The sequence below is a fragment of the Heterodontus francisci genome, chromosome 41 (assembly GCF_036365525.1).
Source record: "Heterodontus francisci isolate sHetFra1 chromosome 41, sHetFra1.hap1, whole genome shotgun sequence".
NCBI classification, from domain to species: Eukaryota; Metazoa; Chordata; class Chondrichthyes; order Heterodontiformes; family Heterodontidae; genus Heterodontus; species Heterodontus francisci.
Genome location: NC_090411.1, coordinates 31,851,097 through 31,863,602, shown reverse-complemented (window position 1 = coordinate 31,863,602; position 12,506 = coordinate 31,851,097). Strand labels below are relative to the sequence as shown.

The 12,506-nt window shown below is 40.1% G+C and overlaps 1 protein-coding gene across 1 annotated transcript; it reads right to left on the bottom strand.

Annotated features, from left to right (window-relative positions):
* Positions 1-784: 784 nt before the first annotated feature.
* LOC137353566 (uncharacterized) lies at positions 785-12,506 on the bottom strand. Its single transcript, XM_068019932.1, has 9 exons — positions 12,405-12,506; positions 11,218-11,364; positions 10,850-10,975; positions 3,831-3,977; positions 3,465-3,590; positions 2,966-3,113; positions 2,597-2,730; positions 1,275-1,387; positions 785-1,043 (listed from the first exon to the last, which is right to left on the bottom strand). Exons 1-9 carry the CDS (start codon positions 12,504-12,506, stop codon positions 785-787), a joined length of 1,302 nt encoding a protein of 433 aa, XP_067876033.1.

Here is a 12,506-nt window from a genome sequence, read left to right as displayed (position 1 = left end):
TCCCTTGAATCCAGGCACCAATTAACAAAGGAGAGGGGGTGTGGGGGAGGGGCTGAAACCCAGAGCCAATCAGAGCTTTGGAACGCAGGCAGGCTTTGGAGATTAGTCTCGATGATGTCATTACTTTAAGGCTCCTTAACCGTCTTCAAATCTGAAAATGTCTTATTGTTTAATGCTCTCATTCAAATTAAATGATTGCTACTTTCGCTGAAGTGGCTTTTCATAAGCTGACCCAGTTTGTAACTTGCAAGGAACCGTGGAGCTGATACAATATTGAAAGCAATCAAGTGGGCTTGAGTGAATTTGCAAACCAACCACTCCACAGAGAAATGGAAATGTGAGAGTGAGGGAGTGAACATTACTGAATACAGTGTCACCCACAGACACGTCTCCATTTGCTACAGTGTGTTTTGGGGCAGGCTTGATGGACCAATTGGTCATTTCCTGCCCATCAATTCTTTATGTTAGATGAATCCTTTTATGGCCAACTTTCAATGTGGCTAAAGAATATTTAAAGCTGATTAAAATGATGATACTCGGATGTTCTCTAACAGTCTGTCTTATCATGGGTTCATAGAGCAGAGAAAGTGGCCACTCAGCCTATCGTGCCTCTGCTGGCTCTTTGAAAGAGCTATTCAATTAGTTCCACTCCCCTGCTCTTTCCCCAGAGTCCTGTAATTTATTTACTTTTCATGTAGCAGTCCAATTCCCTCTTCAATGTTATTATTGAACCTGTTCCACCACCTGTTCAGTTAGTGCATTCCAGATCTTCAAAACTCGTTGCTTAAAAATAATTCTCATCATCTGTCCACTGGATCTTTTGCCTCACATTGGTGTTTCTCCGAGATCCAATGTGTTGACATCTGGTTTCATTCCAGAAGTGGTCCAATCCTGGATTAGGTGATGAGATGTGTTGTCTTGGATTAAATCTCTGTTTTAGATGGGCAAGACAGGGTGGCAGTGATTCACATCCAGAGCCACTAATCACACTACAGTCATGGGCCTCTTGGGAGAGATACCACCAATGGGCACAGTTGACCCACCTGAACAGAAAATGTATCCGGGTATTTACACCTGTCCTGGTCAAAAAGGATCCGAGATGCAATGAACGTCCTCCGGTCGCATAGGCTTTTGACCAAACTGATGGACATCACATGGTCACTCAATGGCCACCAGGTGGACAGCAGAGACTTTGATTAAGGCCTGTGGTTACTGGTTGAGGGAATTATTGATGTATCTTTTCCACAGGACTGCTTTGAATTCAGTATCACTACCTGTAGGGAGTCATATTGTTGATCTGCACAAAAAGCTCAAAGTTATGAGATTTATCCTTTGCTATTTGTAAATTTTCACAATAGCAAACGTCAAATAAGTTGACTAGGAACCTCTGAGAAATGCAAAGACATTAATGTGGAATTACTGAAGACCAATATTCCCTCTCATTCTTTTTAGGATTGCAGCACAGCTGTGCACGGGCATGACCTATTCACCATTGCACTTGGTGCAGCTCTCAACTACATTGCTAAAATCACATTGTAAACATTGGATAATTGCAGTTGCAGCAAAATCATTTGAATCTAATGATAGGAGACAAGTGGAGATCCAGTAGGAATTATCCATTCTAAATCCTATTTGGTATGAAATGTACAATGTGCCTAAATACAAATTGATACATTGATGGAGCAGCTGCTGGTATTAGGTTTATAGATTGGAGGAAGTGAAAATTTTAGGGGTTTGGGGAAAAGGTGGCAAGAATGATAAATATCAATTTAACTCATTATGTAGTTGATGTTTTGCTTTGTGTATTGAATGAATGATGTTCACGCCTTCCAGAAGGAAGAAATTGGAGTACAGATCCACACATTCTCCTCCTCCGTACCAAATGTTTTTATTGATGGAAGTGAGAGCCTAGATAGGTTATTCAATAGAGAGAGCAAGTGCAAGACTTTCTAGAACAGAGTTCAATCCTCTTCCACAAAGGAATAAATACTTACTCCACCTCCAAACAACCCACCAAAAAGGCAGCAAAGTTTATGGCATTTCAGGTCGATTTCATCAGTCACCCAACTGTAATTTCCCCTTTAGTACTTTCAAACTCAGTGAGCTCAGACATTGGGTACAACAGCTATTTAGAGCTCACCAGCAAGTCTAAAGTAGCAGATATAAATTTGGCCCAGTGAGCTACCCCAACTGTATCCCACAAGAAGTCAGACTGGGATTAGTGGAAACTTACTAAACACAAACATTGCTTTCCTAAGGACAGATACTAGAATTGATCCTGGGACTGAAATGATACAACACTAATTCACTGCAAGACATCCTTTGCTTTTGCTTGTTAAAATGTTGCAGCAACTAATATTTTGGTTTATTTAGGGGTTAGAGAGAGTTGTCAATAAAGCTGAGAACATTCAGCATCAGAGGAAACAACTTATGCTCAGCTGCCTAGGCCCCAAACTCTACTATCCCCTCTCTAAATGTCTCTCAAACACTTTAAAACCTATTTCATTGACTATGTTTTTGGGCACCTGCTTCTCTCATGTGGGGCAAAGTCACATTTTGTTTAACACTCCTGGTGAAGCATTTTGGAATGTTTTACTATGGTAAAGGCACTATCTAAATGCAACCAGATGTAAAGAGAATTGAAATTGCTTTGGATGTTTGTCAGATCTTCAACAAATCTCCCCATGATAAAGCTGTTACACAGCCCAGTGCAGTTCTTCCAGATGTAACCTACATTGTGTACATTGGAGTGTTAATCTGAAAAATAAAATAACCAAGGAGAGAAAACCCAGTCAAATATGGAGTAGTTTATTTAGAGTTAACATTCCAGTAAGAGATCAGGTCTCAAACCCTTGGGACAAAGTCAGAGGCCATCACTCCCTAGAGGACAGGGAGAAATCTTGCACATTATATAAACAAGAGTACTAAACACAATAAACTGGCTGCAGGGATTAAGCTCAGTCACTCTCCCCCAGGGTGTGCTTGTCAAACAGGTACTCTCCCATGCCATTGTCAGGGGCTCCCAGTCTCTTCAGGTTGGTGATGTGATCTCCAAGCTTCTTGATCATCTTCACTTGCTCATCCAAGTAGTGGGTCTCCAGGAAGTCACACAACTGAGTGGGCAGGAAGAAAAAAAAAATAGTTATGACCAGCAGCAGATACCAAGGAATGTCTGACCTTTGCTCCAAATTTATATTTAAAATCCTCAGACTAGTGGATAGTCAAGAGGTGCAATTAATTTTGATTGCAAATTTGTTCTGATGCACAGGAATTGCTGTATAATAGTTGCTTAGATCCCAGGGACACAGTTGCCCATATTCACAGTAGGTCAATCCCTGCCCCCCTACTCAACCCCTTAGGGAACCCAAATGAGACACCCCAACACAACATTGAGAATGGAAATCTGAACAGGAACATGGTTCCACCACCTCCACTTTTTCCAAAAGCCCACATTCAGAACTTACATGAGAGTCAGTGTTGCCAGTGGAGAGTTTGTGCAGATCCAGCAGACTCTGGTTCACATCCTTCTCCATCTGCAGAGCTCTCTGCATTGCCTCCAGACCATTGCTCCACTCATCCTGCTCTGGCTTCTGAAGAGGAAAGTCAGACAATTCACTTACAATGGATTAAAGAAAAATACATCAGAATGTACAAGGAAAACAAGGGGTGGAGAAGTAACCAGAAACCAATCATTCCATGGTTGTAATGATTCCAAACAGTCACTGCATATTCAAGAAACAAATTGGAACCAATTGCTTTGGAAAAAAAAGTTTTTGAAATGTCAGTCAAAGGGGTTCCAAACAGGAGGTCACTCATTCATTGAATCCAACCTTGATGTCCTCCAAGATGATTCGGCCTCCACGTTTATTCTGGAATTGCATCAGTTTCTCAGCGTGCTCCCGTTCCTCATGTGACTGCTCCTTGAAGAACTCAGCAAAGTGACGCAGGGCAACATCATCCCGGTCAAAGTAATAGGACTGTGGAGAGAATTTAAACAGCTTCATGTTAGATCTAGATCATAATATAGAATTCAAGATCATTTACCACATTTCCCCAGTTAATGACCTCTCAATCTTGGAAAATGGATACTATGTTAACTAGCAAAATTCAATTTATTAGTTTTGAAGGTTCAAGAGGGGAAAGTTATCCAAAGGAAGAATGAAGGATTCAATGACCAAGGAGAGAAACAAGATTGAAATTACATTTCATCACTGGTCAAACTAATCTCCAAGCTGTCCCTCCTCCTATTTCCAGGTTTACACATGAGGATGTGTCAACCCAAGGTCCCATCAGCTGGATGGGAAACATCACAACACTACTTCAAAGAACATGGAAATTCTCTCCAGTGTCCTGCCAACATTCCTCAACTAAATATCACTAAACCAGTTAGTTCTATTACTATCCCATTGAGGGAGCTTTTTGTACACAAACTAGCTACTGCATCTCCTATAGTAAAACAGGATTTGCACTAGAAAAACTGCATTTCATTGACTATAAAGTACTCAGGACAACTGGAGGCAGTAAAAGGTGTCCCACTGATTTTTTTTAAATCAAGAGAATAAACCATTCCATTGAGACTGAACATTTTCCTAATCTAAACATCAGGTTTGTGCTCAGTTACAAACCCAGGTAGTAACAGCTAGTTTCACATTAAACTTCAATAGAGAGCAGCTGCTAGAAGGAGCAGTCCATTAACTCACAAGGACCCCACTGCATGACACTTGCAGCACTCACTGTTCAAAGAATCTCCACTGCTCCCCTCCCCACCCATCCCCCAACTGTTCACAGAGGAAAGGAAAGAAAAGATAAACATTGTTTAAAACTGGTCAACTACACTAACAACATTCCCACCTTTCAGAATGCAGTGACAAGGAATACATGACTCACCATGGATAGGTAAACATAGGAGGAATAGAGTTGCAGGTTGATCTGCTTGTTAACAGCATCCTCACAGTCCTCATGGTAGTTCTGACGTACTTGGGAAGCCATCTTAGTTATTTCTATATACTATTACCACTCAATATCACCTAGTAAATTCCAGCAATAACCCTTTCTGCCACAATCGCTTGTATTTATACCACTGGGACAGCCTGATTTCAAACAGGGAATGACATCACCAATGATGATTGACATCCCTGATAACCAGTCAGGAATCTCCCATGAATCCAGGCACCAATTAACAAAGGGGATGGGGTATTGGGGAGGGAGTGAGACCCAGAGCCAATCAGAGCTTTGAAGTGCAGGCAGATTTGGGAGCTTAGTCGTGATGATGTCACTGCTTTTAGATTACAGAGTCATAGAAACATACAGCACAGAAGGAGACCATTCGGCCCTTTGTGACTGTGCTGGTTTTTCGAAGGAGCAGTCATGCTTAATGCCACATCCCTGCTTTTTGTCCATACCCCATTACATTTCTGATCCTCAGGCACCTGTCCAACTCCCATTACACTTATTTATGGAAACAGCTTCCAGCACCTTTCAGGTCGAGCATCCCAGATCCCGAGAACTTTCTCAATGAAAAATTTCTCATCTCCTCTCCAGATTCTTTGCCAATGATTTTGAATCTATGACCTCTGGTTATTGGTCCATTTGCCAGAGAGAATGATAGTTCTCTATCTGTTCTGTCAAACCCTGTCATCACTTTGAAGACCTCCGTTCAGTCACCTCTTAACCTTCTCTGTTCTGTGGAGAACAGTCTTAACTCTTGCAACGTCTCCTCATAGCTGAAGTCCCTCATCCCTGGTAAATTTCTGCTATAACTTCTCTGCACCCTTTGAAGTGATTTATGACTTTAATCCCTTATAGAGACTAAACCAAATCGGGCATACATCCCTATGAATCTCCTTTAAGTTCAAACTAGACAAATTCCTACAGACACTCATTTAGGTCCAAAGAATTGAACTAGTTTTCCCTCAAAGAAAGAAAACTAACAGAGAATATTACCATCTTTCAGATAGCCTATTTTTTAATAGTTATGGCGAAGTCATAAATATCCCAGATATTATAAGGGTCTGGGAAAACCTCTTCAATACATATCTCTCCACTGAAAGAGACACAGAGAGGGGGTTCTTGTAGTTGTATACAGAATACTACATGAGACGATTTATTAACTTTTAAATATTTATTAAAGAATTTACCATGCAATACACTTTCAAGTGGATAAGTATATCAAAATATCAAATATTACTAAGAGATGTAACACATAATCTTATTTCTAACATAGAATCCAAAAGTTTAACTTTGCTAATGTTACAGCAAAATATCTTAGAATATCCATCAAAATTTAAAGCCAACTTTTACCTTAAATTCCCCCATTAAGCCATGGGGTGAGAAGTATTGATGAGGATTCAACACTTTTAATTTTTGCTTCAGAAACTCTCCAGTTTATACTGTTTGTAAGGTATCATTTGACCTTTTAGCATTTTGGTGTTACTTTCCTGTGTGTTCTCCTTGCTTTTGAAATCCATATTTGATTGTATCATTAACTAACACCTCCACTTAATGTTTTGCTGGAATTCCCCTGCTCTTAAAGTTGTGAGCATTTATCTGGTCAAAAAATTTATAATTGTGTTTACTTGACCTCTTGTTCCTGTAAGGACTATTCCATTTATTGTTTTATTATCTATAATTGTATTTTTTATGGTACCTTGTAACAACCTTTTGAGCCAATCTGTCTACATCAGCAACCAAGACTATCAATTAAGTCTATTGCTACCTCTTACTGATGTCACATTCAATATTTCAATGTGTGTTTATCCTCCTAGTTCTTGGCAACAGAGACACTGAAATGGATTTCCCAACTTAAAATAAAAGCAAAATACTGCGGATGCTGGAAATCTGAAATAAAAACAAGAAATGCTGGACCAGGTTGTCGCGGAGGGAACAATCCCTTCGGAATTCTGACAGGGGAAGGGAGGGGAAGATGCGTTTGGTAGTGGCATCACGCTGGAGGTGGCGGAAATGGCGGAGGATGGTCTTTTGGATATGGAGGCTGATGGGGTGGAAAGTTAGGACAAGGGAACCCTGTCACGGTTCTGGGAGGGAGGGGAAGGGGTGAGGGTAGAGGTGCGGGAAATGGGCCGGACACGGTTGAGGGCCCTGTCAACCACAGTGGGGGGAAATCCTCGATTGAGGAAAAAGGAGGTTTGGGGAGCTGAGGCCTAGGCAGATAAATACAAGGAACTGTTTCCACTAGTAATTGTAACTCCTGTTAACCTGCCTCTGAATCTGCTGTAATTTGTTAAAATACAAGGGATGTTTCTACAGTGATTGTATTGCCCTATTTTTAGTCTGCAGATAATTCTTTCTAAAATAGAAACTGCCCTGTGGGGAGAAAGCAGTTTAGGTATTTAATATAAGCTACCAATCCCATTCTGAGTTGCCACTATACTCAACCAAATGCATTCCTGTTATCTTTTTGGGGTTTTCTGGGCAGAGCACAACAAAACAATGGTGCAGACCAGCAATGATTGAACTTAAACTGAAAGCAAGAAATGCTGGAACCACTCAGCAGGTCTGGCAGCATCTGTGGAAGGAGAAGCAGAGTTAACGTTTCGGGTCAGTGACCCTTCATCGGAACTGACAAATATTAGAAAAGTCACAGGTTATAAGCAAGTGAGGTGGGGGTGGGGCAAGAGATAACAAAGGAGGTCTAAATTGGACCAGGCCACATAGTTGACCAAAAGGTCACGGAGCAAAGGCAAACAATATGTTAATGGTGTGTTGAAAGACAAAGCATGAGTACAGATTAGCTGTTAATCCACTGAATATTGAACAGCAGCAAGTGCAAACCTGAAAAAAAACAGTGGGTAAGCAAACTGAACAAACTAAGATGAAATGAACTAAATGCAACTTAAAAGTTGTTTCTGGTTCACATTCGCTTGTGACAGGGAACTTGAAAGACCTTGAAATTTCTAACTCTACCTTCTTAAAGGGAAATATCAGTGAGTCTTCAAAAATGACCATTTATTCAATCTTTAATTCTAAAAGGTATAATATATTAACTATATCTAAATTCTACCTAATTAAGTCTATTATACCTATATTCCATCACACCTTCCTAAAGGTTCCTTGACATTCCTCAAATATGAAAGTGTTTCGTGGTTTAATGTTCCAGCATCACAATTTCAAATTAAATGATAATTTTCGAAAGCAGTTTTTTATAATCTGACCAAGTTTACTATTTGCATGATCTGTATAAAAATAATTCTCATCTCTCCTTCTGGTTCTTTTGCTTCATGGTGTTCCTCTGCAATCTAAAGCGTTGACATCTGGTTTCATTGCAGAAGTGGTTCAGTCCTGGATTAGCTGATGAGATGTGTTTCCTTGGATTAAATCTGTTTTAGATGGGCCAGACAGGGTGGCAGTGATTCACATCCAGAGCCAACAATCACACTACAAGCACAAGTCTCTCAGGACAGATGCCACCAATGGGCACAGTTGACCCACCTGAACAGAAAAAGTTTCCAGGTGTTTACACCTGTTCTGGTCAAAAAGGATCTGAGATGCAGTGAATGTCCTGCGGTTGCAAAGGGTTTTGACCAAACTAGTGGACATTCCATGGCCACCCTGTGGGTAACAGAGGCTTTGATTAAAACCTGTGTTTTCTGGTTCTGAGGGAACTATTGATTGATCCTTTCCACATGACAGCTTTGAATTCAGTGTCCCTACCTGTAGGGACTAGGAATGTCGATCAGTAGAAAAAGCTCAAGGTGATAAGAAACATCCTTTGCTACTTGTGAATTTTCACACTAGCGATCAAATAAGGTTACTGGAAGCTTCTTTAAGAAATGGAAAGACTTTGACATGGAATGACTGAAGACTGGAATTTCATTATCCTTATTGCAGTTCTTAACTATGTTCCTAAAGTTAAATCTGGGCTAATTACAGTTGCAGCATGAAGATTTGAATCCATCCATGGGCTGAAGGAAATAAATGGAGATCCATTGGGATTTGGAATGGATAATTTTTATTTGGTGTGGAATGTACAATGGGAACTAAACACAAATTTATATAGAGCAGTTGCTGGTGTTAAATTGATAATTTGAAGGTCAAGAATATATTGAGCAGAGAAATAGCTCACTGTTGAATTTGCCTTGTACAGTTAATGAAGGGATTGGAGTAGAGCTCCAAATATTCCTCTGCCTTGCTTACCGTACCCAGTTTCTTAGATTATTCCAGAAACATGCAAGACTTTAAGTAAAAGTCAGTCATCTCCAAAAACAAAATCCATGTTTTGTTTCCCCTCTTCACAGGCCCCTGTCAAACACTTCAAGGCCAGTAAAATTATGGCATTTCCAATTGATTTCCTGGTTATGCAGTTGTAATTCCCTTTTGTACTTTATGGGAAATCATCAAGTTCCAAATGGCCTTTTTGCCCAGAGCTTACCAGGTAGTCCAGAGTTATAAATTTGGACAGGAGAGCTACCCTAGGTGTATTTTACATACAGAATTCTGACTGGATTGGTAGAAGCTTTCTAGATACTGGAACTGCTCAGGCCAGGACAGATACTATCCTTAAATAGGATTGATCAAGACTAAAATGGTGGAATATTAAGTCACTGGAAAACATCCTTCATATTTTAGCAAACAGCTTTTTTTTCCCTCAGTTTTTGAAGTTTATTTTAACATTTACAGATCAGTTTTCATCAACATTGACTGTCTGCAGACCTTTGTAGGACATGACAGGAACATAGGTTACCAATGTGTAGAGTTTGTTAGGCAGCACAAGAACATGCACCAGTGGTGACATTCACTTGGTTTTAATCAGCCTAGGCCCCAAGCTCTGGAGTTCCCTCCCTAAAAGGAATTTGCCTTTTAAAACAATCCTCAACACCTCTATGGCTAAGCTGTGGCATCAGCCTTCTCAGAGGGTGTCACTATTGTCTGTGAAAGCTTCAGTGAAGCATCATGCAATGCTGAAAGTATTATATAAACCATTATTGTATTACATCTCTTCATCTAAATTACAATAGTCATTAAAATTACTAATCACACAATTCAAGTTAACCCTTCAATGTGATCCTGAATACACAAAAAGCAAAGAATCATCACAAATTGAAAATTATTTCAATTTCAGAGGACTGAACCCCATGATAAAGCTGTTACACAGTCTAGTGTAATTTTTGTTCAATGCAAGAATGTTGGTTTAAAAAAAATGAACCAAACGAGGCAATACTCAGTCCAATATTGAGCAGTTTATTTAGTTCACATAACACATCATGAAATTAGGTCTCCAAGTCATTCACCATCATTCCCTACAATGACCAGGAAGGGAAGGGGGTGACTTGCACACAATCTAAGTACTAAACTGCTTTGATGCCTGCAGTCAGTTCAGTCACTCGTCCCCCAGTGTGTGCTTGTCAAACAGGTACTCTCCCATGCCATTGTCAGGGGCTCCCAGTCTCTTCAGGTTGGTGATGTGATCGCCAAGCTTCTTGATCATCTTCACTTGCTCATCCAAGTAGTGAGTCTCCAGGAAGTCACACAGCTGAGTGGACAGGAGAAAAAAAAAATAGTTATGACCAACAGCAGATACCAAGGAATGTCTGATCTTTTGCTCAGAATTGGAATTTTAACTATCCACTAGTCTGAGGATTTTAAGAGGTGAAATTAATTGATGTAAAATTTGTTCTGATGCACAGGAATTGCTGCATAATAGTTGCTTAGATCCCAGGGACACATTTAGTTGCCCATATTCACAGTATGGTCAACCTCCCTGCCCCCCTACTCAACCCCTTAGGGAACCCAAGGGAGACACCCCAACACAACAGCATTTAGAATGGAGATCTGAACAGGAACAAGGTTCCACCACCTCCACTTTATCCAAAAGCCCACATTGAGAACTTACATGAGGGTCAGTGTTGCCAGTGGAGAGTTTGTGCAGATCCAGCAGACTCTGGTTCACATCCTTCTCCATCTGCAGAGCTCTCTGCATTGCCTCCAGACCATTGCTCCACTCATCCTGCTCTGGCTTCTGAAGAGGAAAGTCAGACAATTCACTTACAATGGATTAAAGAAAAATACATCAGAATGTACAAGGAAAACAAGGGGTGAAAAAAAACAAAGAGATCCATGTTAACAGGACCTAATTATTCCATGGTTAATAACTATTCTTGACCAATCAGAACCAATTGTTTTTAAATCAAGAATACTTTTCTTTTTATCAGTCATTCCCATGGGATCCAAACAGGAGGCAACACCTGCATTGAATCCAACCTTGATGTCCTCCAAGATGATTCGGCCTCCACGTTTATTCTGGAATTTCATCAGTTTCTCAGCGTGCTCCCGTTCCTCATGTGACTGCTCCTTGAAGAACTCAGCAAAGTGACACAGGGCAACATCATCCCGGTCAAAATAATAGGACTGTGGAGAGAATTTAAACAGCTTCATGTTGAATTCTATATTATGATCTAGATCTAAGATCAAACACTATTCATTTATCTTGAACATGTTCAAGAGCTCAAAAAGAAACACTAAAAAGGTTGGTATTACATCTCAATGTGAAGCCAAGTTAATTCTACTGCTGGATTAACATTACTCCTTATTCCCCCATCATTCAGATGATATGTTAAACCAAGGACCTCATGTGTGTTTTCAGAATTTAAAAAGCTGTCAACTTTCCTCTCTCAGCATCACTAAAACCAATGATCATATCACTGTGTAAGAGCTTGCAATGCACACATTGCATTTGACCATGACTACACTTCAAAAAGTGTTTATGATCAATAAATTACATTACTTTTCACTATCTTGGGATTGGCTACTCAGGAACTACATGATCTTCCCATGTTAAGCTAATACTTAGGTCATGAAAAGAGAAAATGCTTCATTCTAGTGGCTTTACTCTACAATATGGCCCAAGATTCTAGTTACCCTGCACAAGGCAACAGCAGCAGGATTCTCAGTGCTTCACTTTCAACTAAAAAAGGCAATTAAATTGGTGAGGACCAGTTACCATTTTACCAACTAGTCACCTCATTGAGACTAAACTTTGGGCAATATCAGTAAACACTTGACCTGGTTTGTGCTAATCACTTATAAAGTCAGGCAGCAGCTGAGCTAGTTTCATATATTAAACTTCAGAGCAGGTGCTAAAAGGAGCAGTCCATTAACTCAATATCACCTTGTATTACATACTGGAAGCATTTACTGCCCAAAAAAAATCTTTCTATCCCATCAATCCATTTCTTTGTCCAATGCTGCATTTGCAAATTCACTCAAGGTAGTTCAATTGCTTTGAATTCTGTAGTAGCTCCACAATTCTTTGCAAGTTACACACTTGGCCAGATTATGAAAAGCCACTTCAATGAAAGGAAGTCACAAAAAACAGTTTAAAAGCCATTTCATTAAACTAGAGAAATTCCAACTTTTCAGAATACAGTAACAAGGAATACAAGGCTCACCATAGACAGGTAAACATAGGAGGAATAGAGCTCCAGGTTGATCTGCTTGTTAACAGCATCCTCACAGTCCTTATGATAGTTCTGACACACTTGGGAAGCCAT

Coding starts and splice junctions, on each gene's coding strand:
- LOC137353566 (XM_068019932.1), bottom strand. CDS start 12,506: ATGGCTTCCCAAGTGTGTCAGAACTATCATAAGGACTGTGAGGATGCT. Junction 3,591..3,830: donor TCATCTTGGAGGACATCAAG/GTTGGATTCAAT, acceptor TTTCCTCTTCAG/AAGCCAGAGCAGGATGAGTG. Junction 2,731..2,965: donor CAAGCACACCCTGGGGGAGA/GTGACTGAGCTT, acceptor TACACAATGTAG/GTTACATCTGGAAGAACTGC.